Genomic DNA, 21334 nt, shown 5'->3' with positions numbered 1-21334 from the left:
GTGAATCAATGATATATACGTGGAAAACTAAGCATTTTAAGTGAGGCAATTTTTAACTCCAGGAAAAACAAACAAACAAAAACTATGCAAGAAAAGAAACATAGTCATACTGTACCATTTGTCTCATCAGTGAATAAACTTTGCATTATCGTAATGATCCGAACAGTTGGAATTCATTTAAACAAAATCTGTAATTAATGAGGAGGTTGGAGGAAGCCAACATGGAGGCTGTGAGTATCCACAGGAAATGTGGCAATAGGAGTAAGTGTCTATGTCCTCCTTGACTATCTCAGGAAGTAAGTAGGAGAACATTTAAGAAAGAAAAGGAAAAAATTGTTATAAAGAAAAGGTTTTTCAGAAAGAAAGTTTTAAAGGAAGAGGAAAAAGTAAAACTGAGTTTAAAATGGTTGATTCTGAAGAGTCAAACACAGGGATGGAAGCAGCATTGGAGAGCACCTGACTCCTGATTTTGATCATAAGCTTTAAGATAGTATTTGGCTTTTAAAACCAGGTATATGTCTTATTTTCTTTTATTTAATAGCATTGTGAGTAGTTATTTTTTCTCTCCTTCTTTATAGCACAAAAAAATGAACAAACTTTACTGAATAACAATATTTCCCAACTTACAAGAGATTTTATAAGATATATTAACAACACGGTAAAGTATCAATATATTCATTCTTTTTTCCTTTCATTAGAATATTGGTATATATAGACAATAGTACTTACCTAGCGTCACTAGAGTTTTCAAGAAAGTCGCATTGTTTAAAGTTACCCTATTAAACCAATGTTTTGAAATTTTTAGTCACAGCATACACACTTGTATATAGATACGCACGTGTGTGTATATATATGTGTGTATATATATATATGTTCAGTTCAGTTCAGTAGCTCAGTGGAGTCTGACTCTTTGTGACCCCATGGACTGCAGCACACCAGGCTTCCCTGTCCATCACCAACTCCCGAAGCCTGCTCAAACTCATGTCCATTGAGTCGGTGATGCCAACGAATGATCTCACCCTCTGTCATCCCCTTCTCCTCCTGCTTTCAATCTTTCCCAGCATCAGGGTATTTTCCAATGAGTCAGTTCTTCACATCATGTGGCCAAAGTATTAGAGTTTCAGCTTCAGCATCAGTCCTTCCAATGAATATTCAGGACTGATTTCCTTTAGGATTGACTTATTTTGATCTCCTTGCAGTCCAAGGGACTCTCAAGAGTCTTCTCCAACACCACAGTTCAAAATAATCAATTCTTCAGCGCTCAACTTTCTTTATAGTCCAACTCTCACATCCATACATGACCACTGGAAAAGCCATAGCTTTGACCGGATGGAACTTTGTTGGCAAAGTAATGTCTCCGCTTTTTAATATGGTCATAACTTTTCTTACAAGGAGCAAATGTCCTTTAATTTCATGGCTGCAGTCACCATCTGCAGTGATTTTGGAGCCCCCCAAAATTAACTCTCTATTTCCATTGTTTCCCCATCTATTTGCTATGAAGTGATAGAACCGGATGCCATGATCTTAGGTGTTTGAATGCTGAGCTTTAAGCTGAGTTTTTCACTCTCCTCTTTCACTTTCATCAAGAGGCTCTTTAGTTCTTCTTTGCTTTATGCCATAAGTGTGCTGTCTTCTGCATATCTGAGGTTATTGATATTTCTCTCAGCAATCTTGATTCCAGCTTGCTTCATCCAGCCCAGTATATCACATGATGTACTCTGCATATAAGTTAAATAAGCAGGGTGACAATGTACAGCCTTGATGTACTCCTTTCCCAATTTGGAACCAGCCCCTTGTTCCATGTCCAGTTTTAACTTCTACTTCTTGACCTGCGTACATATTTCTCAGGAGGCATGTAAGGTGGTCTGATACTACCATCTCTTTAAGAATTTTCCAGTTTGTTGTGATCCATACAAAGGCTTAGCATAATCAATAGAGCAGAAGTAAATCTTTTTCTGGAACTCTCTTCCTTTTTCTATGATCCAATGGTTGTTAGCAATTTGATCTCTGGTCCCGCTGCCTTTTCTAAATCCAGCCTGAACATCTGGAAATTCATGGTTCATGTACTGTTGAAGCCTGGCTTGGAGAATTTTGAGCATTACTTTGCTAGTGTGTGAGATGAGTTCAATTGTGCGGTAGTTTGAACATTCTTTGGCATTGTCTTTCTTAGGGATTGGAATGAAAACTGACCTTTTCCAGTCCTGTGGCCACTGCTGAGTTTTCCAAATTCGCTGCCATATTGAGTACAGCACTTTCACAGCATCCTCTTTGAGGATTTGAAATAGCTCAACTGGAATTACATCACCTCCACTAGCTTTGTTCATAGTGATACTTCCTACGGCCTACTTGACTTCCCATTCCAGGATGTCTGGCTCTAGGTGAGTGATCACATCTTTGTGATTATCTCGGTCATGAAGATCTGTTTTGTATAGTTCTTCTGTGTATTCTTGCCACCTCTTCTTTATATCTTCTGCTTCTGTTAGGTCCATATCATTTCTGTCCTTTATTGTGCCCATCTTTGCATGAAATGTTCCCTTGGTATCTCTAATTTTCTTGAAGAGATCTCTAGTCTTTCCCATTCTATTGTTTTCCTCTGTTTTTTTGTGTTGATTGCTGAGGAAGGCTTTCTTATCTCTCCTTGCTGTTCTTTGGAACTCTGCATTCAAATGGATATATCTTTCCTTTTCTCCTTTGCCTTTCATTTTTTCTTCTTTTCTCAGCTATTTGTAAGGCCTCCTCAGACAACCATTTTGCCTTTTTGCATTTCTTTTTCTTGGGGATGGTCTTGATCACTGCCTCCTGTACAATGTCATGAACCTCCATCCATAGTTCATCAGTCACTCAATCAGATCTAATCCCTTGAATTTGTTATTACCACTGTATAATCGTAATGGATTTGATTTAGGTCACACCTGAATTGTCTAGTGGTTTTCCCTGCTTTCTTCAATTTACGTCTGAATTTGGCAATAAGGAGTTCATGATCTGAGCCACAGTCAGCTCCCCACCTTGTTTTTGCTCACTGTGTTGAGCTTCTCCATCTTTGGCTGCAAGTAATATAATCAACCTGATTTAAGTATTGACCACTTGGTGATGTCCATGTGTAGAGTCTTCTCTTGTGTTGTTGGAAGAGGATGTTTGCTATGACCAGTGTGTACTCTTGGCCAAACTCTGTTAGCCTTTGCCCTCTTCATTTTGTACTGCAAGGCCAAATTTGCCTGTTACTCCAGATATCTCTTGACTTCCTACTTTTGCATTCCAGTCCCCTATGATGAAAAGGACATCCTTTTTGGCTGTTAATTCTAGAAGGTCTTATAGGTCTTCAAAAAATGGTTCAGTTTTGGCTTCTTCAGCATTACTGGTTGGGGCATAGACTTGGATTACTGTGATATTGAATGGTATGCCTTGGAAACAGGGATCATTCTGTCATTTTTGAGAATGCACCCAAGTACTGCATTTCAGACTTTTTTGTTGACTATAATGGCTACTCCATTTCTTCTAAGGGATTATTGCTCACAGTATTAGATACAATGGTCATCTGAATTAAATTCACCCATTCCAGTCCATTTTAGTTCAGTTCTGTTCAGTTCAGTCACTCAGTCATGTCCGTCTCTTTGCGACCCCTTGGACTGCAGCGTGCCAGGCTTCCCTGTCCATCACGAACTCTTGGAGCTGTCTCAAACTCATGTCATCAAGTTGGTGATGCCATACAACCATCTCATCCTCTGTCATCCCCTTCTCCTCTTGCCTTCAATCTTTCCCAGCATCAGGGTCTTTTCCAGTGAGCCAGTTCACTGATTCCTAAAATGTCTATGTTCACTCTTGCCATCTCCTGTTTGACCACTTCCAATTTACCTTGATTCATGGACCTGACATTCCAGGTTCCTATGCAATATTGTTCTCTACAGCTTTGGACTTTACTGCCATCACCAGCCACATCCACAACCGGGCATTTTTACTTTGGCTCCATCTCTTCATTCTTTCTGGAGTTATTTCTCCATTCGCTTACAGTAGCATATTTGGCACCTACCAACCTGGGAGTTCATCTTTCAGTGTCATATCTTTTGCCTTTTCATACTGTTCATGGAGTTGTCAGAGCAAGAATGCTGAAGTGGTTTGCCATTGTCTTCTCCAGTGGACCATGTTTTGTCGGTATTCTCCACCATGACCCGTCCGTCTTGGATGGCCCTACATGGCATGACTCATAGTTTCATTGAGTTAGACAAGGCTGTGGTCCATGTGATCAGTTTGATTAGCTTTCTGTGATTGTCGTTTTCATTTTGTCTGCCCTCTGAAGGATAAGGATAAGAGGCTTCCTGATGGGAGAGACTGACTGTGGGGGAAACTGGGTCCTATTCTGATGGGTAGGGCCATGCTCAGTACAACTTTAATTCAATTTTCTGTTGATGGGCAGGACTGTGTTCCCTCCCTGTTGTTTGACCTGAAACCAAACAATGGCACTGGTAGTGGAGATAATGGCAACATCCTTCAAAAGGTCCTGTGCCCACACTGCCACACTCAGTGCCCCCAACCCTGAAGCAGACCATAGCCTATCCACACCTCTGCTAGAGACATTTATATATACATATATATATGTATGTATACATATATACACGTGTGTGTGTGTGTGTGTGTGTGTGTGTGTGTGTAGAGGGAGAGAGATCAGCTTTAGAAGCGATTAACATGTAACCTGTTATCACTGGAAAATCACTCACTGGGGGAGGGTTCATTTTCCTTACTTAAAAGGTGCCATGCATGCTAAATTGCAATAGTTGTGTCTGACAATTTTGTGACCCAAAGACTGTAGCCCGCCAGGCTCCTCTGTCCATGGAGATTCTCCAGAAAGAATACTGGAGTGGGTTGCCATGCCCTTCTCCAGGGGATCTTCCTGACCCAGGGATTGAACCCACATCTCCTGCGCCTCCTGCATTGCAGGCAGATTCTTTGTCACTGAGCACCTGGGAAGCCCTATTTAAAAAATAGAGATTGGATTATGCTTTGTAAGCTTCTTTTCATATCTGTTATTCTGGTAAATTCCTATGAAGACAAGGATAATGGGCAAAGGTTGTAGGGGTTAGGAGAGTGAATGAAACAGGAGCAGGTAAATGAATGTTTACTACCTTTTAACATTTTATAATCAATAGTTAGTGATAAACATATGTATGTGCAGTTGATTAAACATAAAATGTATTCTTTGAGATTCACTGATATCAAAGTAACTTTTAATGTGTTATGGAAATAGAAAAGTATGAAGGGGAAAATGACAAATATACTATATATATGAGCTTCTCCATTGGCTCAGCAGTAAAGAATCTGCCTGCCAATGCAGGAGACACAGGAGATTCAGGTTCAGTCCCTGGGTTGGGAAGATCCCCTGCAGAAGGAAATGGCAACCTACTCCAGTAGATGGCGTGGGAAATTCCATGGACAGAGGAGCCTGGTGGGCTATAGTCCATGGGATTGCAAAAAAGTCAGACACCACTTAGTGACTAAACAACCAACAAAACAGCGTATTATATATATAATTATGTTTTCCTAATAGGATGCTGCTAGGGGCAATTATGCAATATACAAAGATTATGTGATTTATAACAGTATAATAATTTAAAACTGACTAGAGAATTCAGAAAAATCCATAAAGTAATATTCTTGAGAAATAGCAAATATCAAATCCTCCCTGATAAAACCTCAATAAATTCTACTCCCTTCTTCCTCATTTTGCCAGGCAGTTGTCTATATATCAAGATATATTCTATTTTGTGAGGTTGTCTCAATAGTTTGACTTTGGCTCTTAACTTGGGATCCGTAGACTTGCTTCCCAGAGTCCATTAGCTTTGGGGTTGAAAGTTCCTCAAGGGAAGATGTTCATAGCCTCTGCTGACGGTCATGGAACTACAGTCGGCCCTTTAGCAATATAGGTTTGAGTTGCATGTGTCCGTATATTTGTGAATTATTTTTTTTCAATGAATGCACTACATGGTCTGTGATTGCTTCAGTCAGGAGATGTGAAACTGGTAGTAGAGAACCAATTATAAAGTTATACCCAGATTTTTGACTGGGCGGGGGTTGGTGTCCTTCACTCCTGCATTGTTCAAGGGTCAGCTCTAATTAGAACCCTTCTCTGAATGTGGTACAGGCAGCTTAATACACTGGTGCCCTGCTAGTTGAACTCTATAAGGTAATTGTGGATTTTATGTTTGAGCAGAAGAAAGTGAAGCAGGAGTTGAAACAGTTAAGAGAGCATGAAAGCTATAAAACCAAAGCTCATTTTGAAATTTTAAAAAGCTTAGAAAATGAAATCTATTTTTATGACCTAAAAACAGATGCTTTGATCCTGGAAAATAAAAGATTAAAAGAGGTAAGTTCAAGAGCACTTTACTTTGTACGATGGTCATGGTTGATTTCCATATCTGTGCTAGTTATGAGAGAAAAGGAGAGAATAACTCTTGAAACTTTCTAAGTGAAACTTAAAGTACACGGAGAGAAGTGCCCACATCATACACAGCTTAATGAACACACTGAATAACCAACACCTAGATCAAGAAACAAAGCATCCATCGACAGAATCCAGATACTGTCTTCTGTATCTTCTATGGGCTTCCTGTCATTGACCTTCCCACAATATACTATATCATATAGTATACTCTCCCACAATATGCTATACTGACTTTTAACACTATATACGAGTTCTACCTGTTTTTGAACACTATATGTATGGAATGATACAACACATATTCTTTTGCCCAAAATTATGCTTCCCAGGTTTCTTATTATTATTGAGTGAAGTTACAGTTCATTCATTCTCAGTTCTGTATTGTATTTTACTGTTTGTATGTATTGTATTCCGTTGTATGACTATACTATAGTTTATACACTCTGCTCTTGATGGGGGTTTGGAGAGTTTCTAATTTGGGCTACTACCATGAAAAGTCTATTGCGTGTGTTTTGATGAATGTAGTTACATATTTCTTTTGGGTAAACAGCTCAAGTGGCATTCTAGAGCCATAGAGGGTCGCATGGTGCACCTTAGTGCACAGGGGCAGGCTCCCAAGGACATAGCACTAACTGCCACTCCTGTCTGTAGTGTAAGAGAGCATAGTTATTCCTGATTCTAGGCGAAATTCAGCCTTTTTCTATTTAATCATTCTGGAGGGTGTGTAGAGGTGACCCACTGTGGTTTTAATTTGTATTTTCCTGATGATTCAGGAAATGATTTGTATGTTGTTCGCCACTTGGAGACCCTCTTTGTGAAGTATCTGTTGAGTCTTGTGCCCGTTTTAAAAGTTAGATTGTTTCAGATTGATGGTAGTTCTTTTTATAGCAAAGGAATTTGTTCATCCAACCCCTAAAATGAAAGTCTCAATCTCAAAAGATTACGTTTTGCTTATTAATACTTAAGATTTACTTATTTGAGTCTGTCCCTCAGTAGTAACCCTGTAGTGTGACTTTGGGCAGTCCTGCAGCTCTAAGACTCTAAATGGCAACAATTATCTGTCTAATATCATGTGTTTTTCAGCATAATTAAATGCCATAAGAGATATGAGTCTACTTTGAAAAGGCAGATGTGCTCCACAGAGCCCAGGTGCCACTGGTAGTAACCCACACACATCCAACATCTTCATCCTTCTAGCCTTGAAACAACCTTGTAAGGAATTTCATCCACCTATGAAACATTCCACAAGACTGTCTTCCTATCAAGATGATGTAGAGTATTTATTGATTTAGTTGGAATTTTCATTGCTATTTTGGTAATGGGTGAGCAAATGGATGACTATGTGAAACATTGATTCTAAAAGTTCTGTTTTGGACTCAAGATCCCTCTACTAGGCCCTGGATGACCCTATGCTTATATCTTATTCATTCATCACTCTTTGTTTTGATGATCTCATTCCTTCATTCAACAAACATTTTAAGCATCACTGGGTCCCAAGTTCTAGGGAAGAAACAGTGAATACAAAGATGGGCAAGACACTGTCCCAAACCCTTAAAAAGTTCACAGTCTGGCTGGGGAGACAGGTATACAAATGTATAATTACGATTTGGTGTGACAATCCACCCAGGACACATATCCGTAGTCACCCAGAGCACGAGCATTTAATCACACCAGGTGAGGAGCTCCAGGAAAAAATGTGACCTGGTGCTGTTAGCATAGAGGTAGATTTAACACGTGGGAGATAGTGAGATTCCTTGAGGATAGCTAATGAGAACAGTGAGGTGTGAACAGAGTTGGGAAGAAAGATAGTTTTGAAAGAAGAAACAGTAGAAGTGGAGACCAAAAGGGGACTAAAAGACTGAAAAGGGGACTAATAGAGAGTTACAGGAAGCCGCCTGAACTAGACAAGTCTATAAACATGATCCATGTTCAAAGAGAGCAGGAATGATGAGTTGGATTTGGCTTATGACAGCTTTCACTTAGATTTACTATAAAACCTGCCAGCAAGCTGTGCAAAGACTGACACAGGGTAAGGCTGCAGCAGAGCCCCTCTGGCACATCCTCATGAACAGTCCTATGGAACAGGTCCATGTCTTCTGGGGCACTGGGACCACTTCTAAGATTTTTATCAGTAGTTTCTAGAGTTTGACAATTTCTCTCTTGGAACTGAGCCAGTGCCTACTTTATATCCCAAAGCCCACATTTTCAGAGTTCCCAGACTTTAGAGTTCCTGAGCACTGGGTGGTTAGAACAGAAAGCCATGTCTCTGATATCCAAACCACTGCTGTCACTGCCAGCCAACCCAATGAAACATCCAACTAGAGTGAGCAATTCCATAGGGTCTCCTGACTTGATAATTCATCTCTCTGAGGCCCTATGAATACCTCCAGTGAGGCAACGTTGCTGCCTTATAGCATATACTGAACACACATTTTGCCAAAAGGAAAATTTTTTTCCTGTGGACACAGTGCATTTAGGGAGCATACCTTTTAGTTCATTTGTGTGGCAAATTCAGAATATCATGTTTATTTGGGTGAAGTTGAAATGCTTACTAGGAAACAAGGTCCTTTATTTCCCTCACCAGAACGTTAACTTAGCAAGGGCTGTGCTTACCACTGTCACCTTGGCAGGTAGAATGACAGGACACACAGAGGAGGGATCAATAAATGTTTGCTAAGTGACTACACAGATAATTAACCTACTATAATTCAACAGCTTAAAGCAACCATACACCTTTAATTTCCAGTATATTGCATACCTAAAGGACAGCATAGAGCAATATGAAAGGGGAGAAGAAGACCTCATGTGCTCCTCAAGTGACCTGCCTTGTCAGCTGACAAAACTTCAGAGTAAGTAATGTGTCATGAGTGACCTTTTACATATAAAAAAATAAAGTTCTGTTTTGTTGAAATCAATGTTACTGGTTTGATATAATAAAATGTACCCATCTTAAGTTCAATGAGTTTTGACACGTGTACATACCACCAGAAAGATACAGAACATTTTCGTCATTGAAAAGCATCCCTTATGTCTCTTTATGGTTGATTTCCCAGTCTGCTTCCAGTTCCTAGAAACCACTGAAGGACAGTGCCTTCTGTCCTTAAGGATTGGATAGAACGGGCTGATAGAACATGTACTGATTTGTACCTGGCTCCTTTTACTCAGAAGACTTTTTAAAGATCCATCTATGTTGCTGCATATATCCTTGTTTGCTTTTTTATAGCTGTATAGTGAAAGTGTGTTAGTTTCTCAGTCTTGTATGACTCTTTGAGACCCCAGGGACTGTAGCCTGCCAGGCTCCTCTATCCATGGAATTCTCCATGCAAGAATATTGGAGTGGGTTGCCATTCCCAAGGGATCTACCTGACTCAGAGATCAAACCTGGCTCTCCTACATTGCAAGGCAGATTCTTTACTGTCTGAGCCACCAGGGAAGGAGATGTATGGTAGTGGTCCTTTAAAGGGATGTACCATATTTTGTTTATCCCTTCACTAGCTGAGGAACATTTGAATTGTTTCCATTTGGGGGTTACTATTTGTGTTTTTGAGAATATTTATCCGAGTTTCTATTGGGTAAATACAAAGGAGGGGAATCACTGGATTTATAAGAAATAGCCTGTTTGCCAAAGTAGTTGTACAGACTTATTATCCTAATAGCAATGGGATACTCCACATCCTCTCCAGCACTTAAAATTGTCAAAGCACTTAAAATTGTTGTCATTTTAACCATTTAGTAGCTATGAAATGGCATTTCCTCTTGATTAGGATTTTCTATTGACTAAGGTTGTTAAGTATCTTCTAGTGTTTTTTGGCCACTTACATATCATTTTTTATGTTGTATTGCTGACAAATTATCTGTTACAACATAGCAATCATTACAGATTGCTTTGCTTACAAATTGTCAATTTGGTTAGAACTTAGTGGAGGCAACTCCTGCCTGTTCTACTTCACATCAGCTGGGGCAACTTGATGGCTGAGGGGTAATTCAGCAGCTGGGCACTGGAGTCATCTGAAGACCCGCTCACTCATGTGTCTGGTGTCGATGCTGGCTCTCAGCTGAACTCAGGGGGGACTGTTAACCAGAACACCTCTATGTGGCCTCTGCATATGTGTAGTTGCTTGACCTGCTGTGTTGCAAAAGCTAACATTCCAAGAAAACAAAGCAGGAGTTCATGGCATTGTGACTTGACCTTAAAAGTCAGTGCCACATGTCTTTCCAAATCTTTGCCCCTTGCTTTGTGTTATTTGTGTTTCTTATTGAGTGAAAATATTTATCTAGTCTGGAAATTAGTCCTTCTTCAGTCTAAGGCTTGATTTTTCATTTTGTTAATGGTGCCCTAGAAAAAAGTTTAAAATTGTCTTTTGAACAAAGCCTGCTTTATCTAGTTTGTCTTTTTTAGCATGAGTATGTTTTGTGTCCTTTTTTGCCTAAGCCTAGTTCGCAGAGTTTTTCCTATGTTTTCTCTATTAGTTTTTCAGTTCAGTTCAGTTCAGTCGCTCAGGCATGTCCAGCTCTTTGTGACCCCACAGACTGCAGCATGTCAGGCTTCCCTATCCATCACCAACTAGTTTTTTAGCTTTAATGTCTAGATCCCTGGTTCAAGTTAACTCTTTCACATGGTATGAGGTAAGGGTTGAAATACAACGGTTTTCTCTTATGCATATTCAGTTGTTCCAGCATCATCTTTGAAAAGACTTTCCTTTTAGCATTGTATTACTCAATGACTTTTTAAAAAATCAGTTTTATGAATCTGTTCCTTTATTCTAAGTATCTGAATTTATACCAGCATCACACTGTCCTGATTGCTATATTTTCATATTCAATCCGGAAATCATGTAATGCAAGTTCTTCTCATTTGTGCTTCTCTGTTAGAATCATTTTGGCTATTTTAGATATTTTGATTTCCGTATAAGCTTTAGAATTAGCTAATTAATCTACACAGACACATACCTCTGCTGGGATCTTAATTGAGTTTGTGTTGAATCTATAAATCAATCTGAAGAGAATATACATCTTAACAAAGTGAAGACTTCCAATACAAGAATACAGTGTATACCTCCATTTATTTAGAACTTACTTAATTTTTCTCGGTAAGATTTCACAGCTGTTAGTAAAGTTTCAGAGGTCCTCAAGAACATCCTCAGTCCCAGTGATTAGCTGGAAGGATTCACAGGACTCAGACATTGTTATACTTGATGGTTATTGTCTGTTACGGTGAAGGATACCGACTAAAATCAGGGAAGGGAAAAGGGCTTGGTGGAAAGTAGGTGCAAGCCTGCAGGCGGCCTCTCCCAGTGGAGTTACGGTCGAGTTGCATCCCAGTGCATGCATTTGATTCCCCCAGCAGCGGTGTGTGACACAGGTAGGGGAGCTCACAGGGGTGGGTGTCCAGGGTATTAGGAGGGGGTCCGTCACATCGGCATGCAGTGCCATTGTGAATGACCTCAGCGACTCAAGCAGCTACTGAAACGCTCAGGTGGTGTTTCTCCTTTACAAGGTTAGTGCGGAAAATGGCACTGATTGATTTTGGAATGTCAAACCAATCTTTCACTCCTGCGATAAGATCCACTTATTCAAAAGCTGTTACTGTTTTCATATATTGCTGGATTTGATTTGTTAATCTTTGAACAGATTTCCGTGTCTGTGTGCAAGCCTGCCTTGCTCAGGTTGCATCCCGCCAGGAGAGCCCAGTGACTGGAGGAGGGCTCCCTTCTTTTGGTGTCACCGTTCTGGGTTGTCCATCCTCCAGTATCTGAAAACTGGATATTGCAGCAAATTTATTTGTTTTATATATTTAGTCCCATTTTCTCCTTTTTTATAGTGGGAGGGCAAGTGTTAGTCTGACATTTCAGAAGTAGAAACTTATAGATAAAAATGGTTTTTGAGGAACAAATAGCATTACTTTAATAAAATGTTCAAATTATTTCAGTAACCTTTGCATTTAAAAATCTTTAATTTAGCACAATATTCGGATTTGTGGGCTGAATTTTGGACTGCACTTAAGGTGAGCTTTTTTATGTTGCCTTCATAAGTATCATATTTTTGAGATATCTACCTACCTAATAAGTGTGTGTGTAAGGAAGGAAGACAGAGCTCATGTGATCATCACATCCTAAAATGTGTTTTTTGTGTTGTTATAAAACAAATCTCAACTGAATCAGTTTTAAAGATTTTATTGGCTTTGTGCCACACCTCATAAATCAGGCAGCATTTTAGCTAGCAGACAGGAAGAAGCTCTGGGGATCTGTACAAAATGAAAGACTTTTATAGGCAGAGGGAGCAAGGGCAAGGAAGTCATTCCAGGAAAAAAATGGCAGGTTCCATATTGTAAGGCCACTTCCCTTTCAGGGATGGCAGGAATCAACCAGGCAGATTACCTATTTTGTGCTGATCAGGTAATTCCTGATGGACTGGTTAAGATTCCATTTCTAAGAGAACTGAAACTAATTAAGTCTCTCAGTTTGGTGACGTGGGATTTAGTGTAAGTGACTCCATTTTGGGCCTGTTGTCTTATTCTTAAGAATATAAAATGTCATTATGAAATCTTAATCCTTTGGGAAGCTATCTTCCCACTCTACCACTTCAACTAAAGTGGGAATGACATTTTTATTTCCAAGCATAAACGGAAGACAGATTATTTTAGGACAAATTTGTCAGTTCTGAACTCTCTCTTTCCTCCACATTTTACCAGCTATGCACCATCTCCATCTCTCCCTGCTTTAGAAGCAGGTAGACTGGAATATAGATCCTGGTTCTGCTACTTTCTAAGTAACTAAAGATTACCTGTGATCCTTGTTTAACCCTTAAACAGAGGCTAAGAGAAGTGCTGCTGCTGCTGCTGCTGCTAAGTCGCTTCAGTCGTGTCCGACTCTTGCGACCCCATAGACGGCAGCCCACCAGGCTCCCCCGTCCCTGGGATTCTCTAGGCAAGAACACTGGAGTGGGTTGCCATTTCCTTCTCCAGTGCATGAAAGGGAAAAGTGAAAGTGAAGTCGCTTAGTCGTGTCCGACACTTCACGACCCCATGGATGGCAGCCCACCAGGCTCTCCCATCCCTGGGATTCTCTAGGCAAGACCACTGAGTGGGTTGCCATTTCCTTCTCCAATGCATGAAAGTGAAAAGTCAAAGTGAAGTCGCTCAGTCATGTCTGACTCTTCGCGACCCCTTGCACTGCAGCCCACCAGGCTCTTCTGTCCATGGGATTCTCCAGGCAAGAGTACTGGAGTGGGGTGCCATTGCCTTCTCCAAGAGAAGTGCTAGTAATGCCTTTTTTAGATGAAGCTACTGGGTGAGATTCAGACAATTGAAATGATTTGCCCAAGACCAGACTATAGCCCTCCAGGCTCCTCTGTCCATGGAATTCTCCAGGCAAGAATACAGAGTGGGTGGCCATTCCCTTCCCCAGGAGATCTTCCCAATGCGTGGACTGAACTCAGGTCTTCTGCATTGCAGGACCATGTGAGCCACCAGGGAAGCCCACTGATGAATTTGCGGGGATTTAAAGCTCAGATCTCCCTGATTGCAAAATTCCTTCTCTTAAGCTGCAAGCCGCACTGAGTCTCCTCTGCAGTTCTGTGGTGCTCCTAAGATGAGCTGGCTTTTTTATGCCGCTGCCGCCACCACCACTACTACTCTACCCAGTTGAAATTTTGAGTTTAGTGAGCATTCTATTAAATCTCATTTGTTAATCCACTTTTCTAACATCCTGTACAGAACTTTGTGAATTTTCTATGTACAGACACTTACTTTACACAACTAGTACCAATATTGTGTATGTATTTTTGTCTTGTGCATGACTCACTTGTACAAGATATTTTAATTATTTTGTTGCTATTTACATTCACATACCCCCAAATGCTGTTTTTTTTAAGGAACTGACAGAAAGTGGTAATGAGACCTTGAGAGAAATAAAAAATCTGATAGACAAGCTGGGTGAAAGAGATGAAAAAATCGAGCAAATCAGTACTTGGCTTCAATCAGACCTTGAAGAGATACGTAGTCTTATGGAACAGGAATCGGAGACAGACTTTCTCAGTAAGTAACATCTCAAGAATTTTCTGCTGTTTTACTGTCACTGGTGACATCAAAAATAGCCCCCCGAATGAATGCCAACCAATAATTTAGTTATCTGCAATAATCTATTCCCAGTAATATCACATATGTTCACTGAATGTGGGATTGAATATGGCAATGTAGCAGTGTTGCGCAAACCTCCCTTTTATCTTGGTGAGTCTCCTAAATAACTGAATCTCAACTTCTTTATGATTTTTAAAAATATTCCTCCCCCCAAATCTTTTTAAACTCTTTTACATGCTTCCTTGTCTTCTTAAAAGAAAATATTGAACATCATTTTGCCCTTTCTTCCTGAGCTGAGTTTAGCATTAGAAACAGGAACTGTTGCCTTCTCTGAAAGTCTAACGATGCTTTCTGGGTCTTCTGAGATGTTAACACATCAATTATAACACAACTGACTCAAGAGCAAGCAACCCAGTCTTTTCAGAGGAAGATCAACCTTCATCCTCAGTCCCTACTCTAGAGTCGTGTTAGACACCAGGGCCACAGAACTGTCCATACCAGGACTGCAGTGAGAAGCAGAGGTGAATCCTCTGCCAGCACAGCCCAGGGTCCCAGGGCTGCAATCTCTTGAAAAGGTGGGATGGTGGAGGTAGAGGGCGCTGTCAGAAGGAAGGAGAATAGAGCATAGGGGAGAGATGGGAGGTGAAATGAAAATGGTATCATCTGACAAGTGTACAGATCTTTTAGAGGTTATTAAGATTTAAGAGCATCATCATTAGATAAGCCATACTAAAGGTGAGTTGTAAAAAATAAGTGAAATAAAAGTAAAATGAAAGAAAGTGGCACAATTAAAAACATCTAGATATTTGGTGGAGAAGGCAATGGCAACCCACTCCAGTACTCCTGCCTGGAAAATCCCATGGACGAAGGAGCCTGGTAGGCTGCAGTCCATGGGGTCGCTAAGAGTCGGGCATGACTGAGTGACTTCCCTTTCACTTTTCACTTTCATGTATTGGAGAAGGACGTGGCAACCCACTCCAGTGTTCTTGCCTGGAGAATCCCAGGGACGAGGGAGCCTGGTGGGCTGCCGTCTATGGGGTCGCACAGGGTTGGACACGACTGAAGTGACTTAGCAGCAGATATTTGGTAAAAAAACAAAAGAAACACAAAAAAACAGTGTTCTGAGGGTGTTGCTTGATAAAAGAAATAATGTTTTAGCAGCCACTAAGGAACTTTGTGGGTGAATCTTCTTATCAAACAAAAAGCTGTGTTTGTCATCGTGTTCCACCTTGATGATACTTATTATGTATGCATGCTCAGTGGCTTCAATCATGTCAGACTCTTTGTGATCCAATGGACTGAAGCCCGCCAGGCTGCTCTGTCTGTGGGATTTCTCAGGCAAGAATACTGGTATGGGTTGCCATTTCCTCCTCCAGGGGATCTTCATGACCCAGAGACTGAACCCGAGTCTCCTGCACTGCAGGCAGATTCTTTACCCCTGAGCCACCAGGGAAGCCCCTATACTCATGATATCTTATTGCATAAAGAGTCTTTGTGCATCCTGCTTAACTCTGAGTTTTCTTTATTAGGTCAGGCCATCCCTAGTAACTGTAGATCAAGTAGACACTTAAGAGCTAAATAGTTTCTTCAGTTGCGCTGTTTTCACAAGGGGAAATCTTCCCTTTTTGTCTGAAACCTGATGGAATTTTTACATTGGAGCAAATGTACTATATTGAAAAGCTAAACCCACTGAAAAACTGAGGCCGTATTCCCCTTTTCTTGTACTTTGAGAACTGATAACCTATTGAAAGTGGAGGACCGCAGCATGGAAATAATGGAAGGCCCCCCAGATGAGAACACGCTGAGGCAAAAAGCTTGGTAGACCAAGGGAGTCCGTGTCACCATCACTTGTGTTGGGCAGAGATTCAGAGGCAGGCAGGGGAGGGGGAGAGGTTTAGTGTTGGGGGCGGGGAGAAGGAAAGCTTCAGGTTGTCGGCATTGCTGGCAACAGGCTGACTGGAAGCTGGATGGCCTATATGATGGGTTAGTGAGCACATTTGGCTCTTCTCTGGTTGGTCCTGAGTTAGAAGAAGGGTTATAGAGGAGGGAAGTTGGCAGTCATTGATCAAATTATGACTATTCTGGGCTAACTGTGTATATGGTCAATTCATCGGTCTATTGTCATGTATGGTCTGGCCATTGTCAGTTTGTATATTCCATTTTCAGCATGGATTTTAATTTTTACTTCCATTTCAATTTACGATATTGTGTCCAGAAGAGAGTAATATTAATAGTTGCTTTGTGTGAAAATCAACCCAAATAAAATATAAATAATGGGCTTCCCTGGTGGCTTAGCTGGTAAAGACCCTGCCTGCCAGTGCAGGAGATGCAAGAGACATGGGTTCAGTCCCTGGGTGGAAAGATCCCCTGGAGAAGGAAATGACAACCCACTCCAGTAATCTTGCCTGGAAAATTCCCTAGACAGAAGAGCCTGGCAGGCTACAGTCCATGGGGTCTCAGAGTCGGACGCAACTGCACGCACATGCACAATGGGTCAATCCAGTATGTGGCATTCATTTTTATATCATCCAAATGGTACAATCATTTAATTAAAATTTAAGTTCATTTGATAGGCAATCAGTATACATGACTCTTAAGCTGTGCTTATTCTAGGCAACTGGAACAAGTTCCAGTTAATATTAATTATGAAACATCACAAGTATGAAAGACATAAAAGTCACACACACACATATACACACCATCAGGCAAAAATTTTAACATTTTTGGCATGTGATGGTATTCCCGCCAGACAGAACAAGAACATAATCATCATTATTGTGCAGTTGTTCAGTCATGTCTGACTCTGCGACCCCAGGGAATGCAGCATGCCAGGCTTCCCTGTCCACCACCACCAGAGCTCGCCCAAACTCATGTCTATCAAGTTGGCAATGCCATGCAATGATCTCATCCTCTTTTGTCCCCTTCTTCTTCTGCCTCCAACCTTTCCCAGCATCGGGGTCTTTTCCAATGAGTCAGTTTTTCAGATCAGGTGGCCAAAGTATTGGAGTCTCAGCTTCAACCCAATGAATATTCAGGACTGATCTCATTTAGGATGGACTGGTTTGATTTCCTTGCAGTCAAAGGGACTCTCAAGAGTCTTCTCCAGCACCACAGTTCAAAATCATCAATTCTTCAGCACTCAACTTTCTTTATGGTCCAACTCTTACATCCATACATGACTACTGGAAAAATTTTGTTATATTTTAAAATTTCTGTCTGATATTATATACATCATTATATGTATTTATAGTATAAATAAACTGGGGCACATGATACAAACTCAAGAGAGTTTGGAGAGCACTCACCTCGGTTTTCAATGATCACAGTTTTTGCTCAGGTTGTCATTATAACCAAACCACAAACTGTAAGGAAAGTTTGTTGTAGTCTGATGAAAACTTTAGAGAAGTTGAAGCTTGGAGGCTGTTAGTTTTAAACTCCTCCCCTATTCTCAGTTGCTGCCTGTGTTCCTAGATATCAACAATGTTGTGGAGATTCCTGAGCAAGTCTTATTGTCTACAACAAGGGTCACTGAACTACAACCAAGGGGCCAAACCTGCTTCCCTCTTATATTTGTAGGGCTCAGAGCTAAGAATGGTTTTTTTATTTACAAATGGTTAGAAAAAATCAAAAGGATAATATTGGCCAATACCAGATTCAATAACCTTAGATATGTAGATGACACCACGCCTTGGCAAAAAGCAAAGAAGAACTAAAGAGCCTCTTGATGAAGGTGAAAGAGGAGAGTGAAAAACCTGGGTTAAAATTCAACATTCAAAAAACTAAGATCATACCATCTGGTCCCATCACTTCATACCATATAGATGAGGAAACAGTGGAAACAGTGACAAACTTTACTTTCTTGGGTTCCAAAATCACTGCAGATGGTGACTGCAGCCATGAAATTCCACTCCTTGGAAGAAAAGTTATGACCAACCTAAATAGCATATTAAAAAGCAAAGACATTGCTTTGCCAACAAAGGTCCATCTAGTCAAAGCTATGGTTTCCCCAGTAGTCATGTATGGATGTGAGAGTTGGACCATGGCTGATTCATGTCAATGTATAGCAAAAACCATTACAATATTGTAAAGTAATTAGCCTCCAATTAAAGTAAATTAATTAAAAAAAGAAGACTGAGCACCTAAGAACTGTTACTTTCAAACTGTGATGCTGGTGAAGACTCTTGAGAGTTCCTTGGACAGAAAGGAGATCAAACCTGTCAATCCTAAAGGAAATCAACCCTAAATATTCACTGAAAGGAGTAAAGTTGAAGCTGAAGCTCCAATACTTTGGCCACCTGATGCAAAGAGCTGACTCATTGGAAAAGACCCTGATGCTTGAAAAGATAGAAGGCAGGAGGAGCAGGAGATTACAGAGAATGAGATAGTTGGATGGCCTCACTGACTCAATGGACAAGCTCCAAGGGTTGGTGATGGACAGGGAAGCCTGGCATGCTGCAGTCCAAGGGGTTGCAAAGAGTCAGACATGACTGAATGACTGAACACCACCACCAACTAGAAAATTATATGAAATTCAAATTTCTATATGCGGAGATAAAGTTTTATTCAATCCCAGCCGTGCTCATACATTCACACATTAAATTTGGCTGCATTTGTGCTACAGTGACAGACACTGTGACAGGGACTCCATGACTCACCCCACCTAAAGTATTTACTGTTTAGGCGAACAGTAGATAAACAGTAGATGTTTGCCAAACTCTGTAAGGTACCTTTTCCTTTGATCACGCATGGAGTGGGTGTGCTTTCTTGGCAACATGGCAAACCCTAAGGATCATATCCACTGAGACGAGAATAGGGATGTGATGATTTCTTTGTTCTAGACCATTCAGTGATGAACAAGCTCTATTATGTGATGCCTATTCTGGAAAAATTAAAATGTTCTCCTTTTGTGGTTGGAAATGAAAAGAATATCACTAAATTTTATGAGAAAAAAACATATTTATATTGAATATATTTTCAGTCAATAGATTTTTGAATGGAGGAATTTCAGTGTAAAAAGCCAGCGCTGTTTGCAGCCACTGAAATGTTCCTAATTGGCCATACTGATACTTGAAATTCCTCCTGTTTTTAGGGTAGCATCCACATTTCACTACTAACTCTACACTGAATTCCAGAAGTATTTACTGAAGCCTATTTTGTGCCAAGTACCATGTTAGGCTCTAGGGTTATAGTGGTCAATGAAAACAGATATAATCCCCACCAAATGGAACTCATAATCTAGCACAAAAGTGTGCAAATACTAAAGGGCCATAGTATTTTTTTGGCTTTGTCACACATGAGGTCTCTGTAGCATCTACTCAGGTCCAACATCATTAGCGGAATTGTGCCTGCAGTTTGCCAACCCCTGACAGTGGGAGAGCCAAGAATTTATTAAGCAAATGTGTGTAAAGTCTCATGTCATATGGATTTTATAGGTGGGGCATAGAACCATGAGAGAACCTGAGAGGGAGAGAGGTCTCTAGAGACTGGAAATGGAGATGAGCTGTAAAAGAGGATCTCTGGATTTTCCAGCTCCACTTGTTTCTGCTCCTGGAGGAGTGGTACCTCGTGGGCTTTGGAGGAAGGGGGACCTGGGATCAAATTTCAACTCTGCTTTTTAACACGTTATTTAACCTCCATCCTTTAGTTGCTCCAAGTGGCTCAGTGGTAAAAAGAATCCGCCTGCAATGCAGGGGACACAGGTTCAATCCCTAGGGAAGGGAGATTTGGAGAAGGAAATGGCAACCCACTTCAGTATTCTTGCCTGGGAAATCCCATGCACAGAGGAGCCTGGCAGGCTATAGTCCACGGGGTCTGAAAGAGTTGGACACAGCTTAGTGACTAAACAATGCAACAGGAGTAATGAATGATGCCTCAGACACAAATTAGGCACTAATATTTCTGAAGTCTTCTTACCTCCTGAGGAGGTAATTCAGTTCAGTTCAGTTCAGTCGCTCAGTCGTGTCCGACTCTTTGCGATCCCATGAATCGCAGCACGCCAGGCCTCCCTGTTCATCACCATCTCCCGGAGTTCACTCAGACTCATGTCCATCGAGTCCATGATGCCATTCAGCCATCTCATCCTCTGTCGTCCCCTTCTTCTCCTGCCCCCAATCCCTCCCAGCATCAGAGTCTTTTCCAATGAGTCAACTCTTTGCATGAGGTGGCCAAAGTACTGGAGCTTCAGCTTTAGCATTATTCCTTCCAAAGAAATCCCAGGGATGATCTCCTTCAGAATGGACTGGTTGGATCTCCTTGCAGTCCAAGGGACTCTCAAGAGTCTTCTCCAACACCACAGTTCAAAAGCATCCATTCTTCGGCGCTCAGCCTTCTTCACAGTCCAACTCTCACATCCATACATGACCACAGGAAAAACCATAGCCTTGACTAGACGGAACTTAGTCGGCAAAGCAATGTCTCTGCTTTTGAATATACTATCTAGGTTGGTCATAACTTTTCTTCCAAGGAGTAAGTGTCTTTTAATTTCATGGCTGCAGTCACCATCTGCAGTGATTTTGGAGGCCCCCAAAATAAAGTCTGACACTGTTTCCATATGCAGAGTACATCATGAGGAGATAATAGGCCCTTTGAATTACTCTGAGCTACCAGCGCTTGGATATTTCCTATCGAATGGCTTCTGTCACTGGTGTACTTCTAGAGAAGCCCTTGATCTCTTCCAGCTTAACAGCCCTCTCGTGCACCCTCTTCTGGACACAGTGTATCACTGCAGGCCTGTTGGGTCTGGTGTGCTCCTAGTCACAGCACTAGCTGTATTAGCATACTGAGTACCTTTGAGCCTGGCACTAGACCACGCCTGCAAGCTTAGTCGC

The 21334-nt window shown here is 41.0% G+C and overlaps 1 protein-coding gene across 2 annotated transcripts in view; it reads left to right on the top strand.

Moving 5' to 3' along the window:
• Nucleotides 1-21334, top strand: part of CCDC175 (coiled-coil domain containing 175) — a 79669-nt gene that overhangs the window by 55609 nt on the left and 2726 nt on the right. For both annotated transcript variants that reach the window (XM_012181753.5, XM_060418110.1), the window contains 5 exons: nt 579-658; nt 6203-6355; nt 9177-9279; nt 12391-12434; nt 14303-14465. In XM_012181753.5, the coding sequence (XP_012037143.3) occupies nt 579-658; nt 6203-6355; nt 9177-9279; nt 12391-12434; nt 14303-14465 (543 nt within the window). The remainder of the gene's footprint in view (nt 1-578; nt 659-6202; nt 6356-9176; nt 9280-12390; nt 12435-14302; nt 14466-21334) is intronic.

Source organism: Ovis aries, chromosome 7, assembly GCF_016772045.2.
Source record: "Ovis aries strain OAR_USU_Benz2616 breed Rambouillet chromosome 7, ARS-UI_Ramb_v3.0, whole genome shotgun sequence".
NCBI classification, from domain to species: Eukaryota; Metazoa; Chordata; class Mammalia; order Artiodactyla; family Bovidae; genus Ovis; species Ovis aries.
This window is presented reverse-complemented; position numbering and strand designations above follow the sequence as displayed.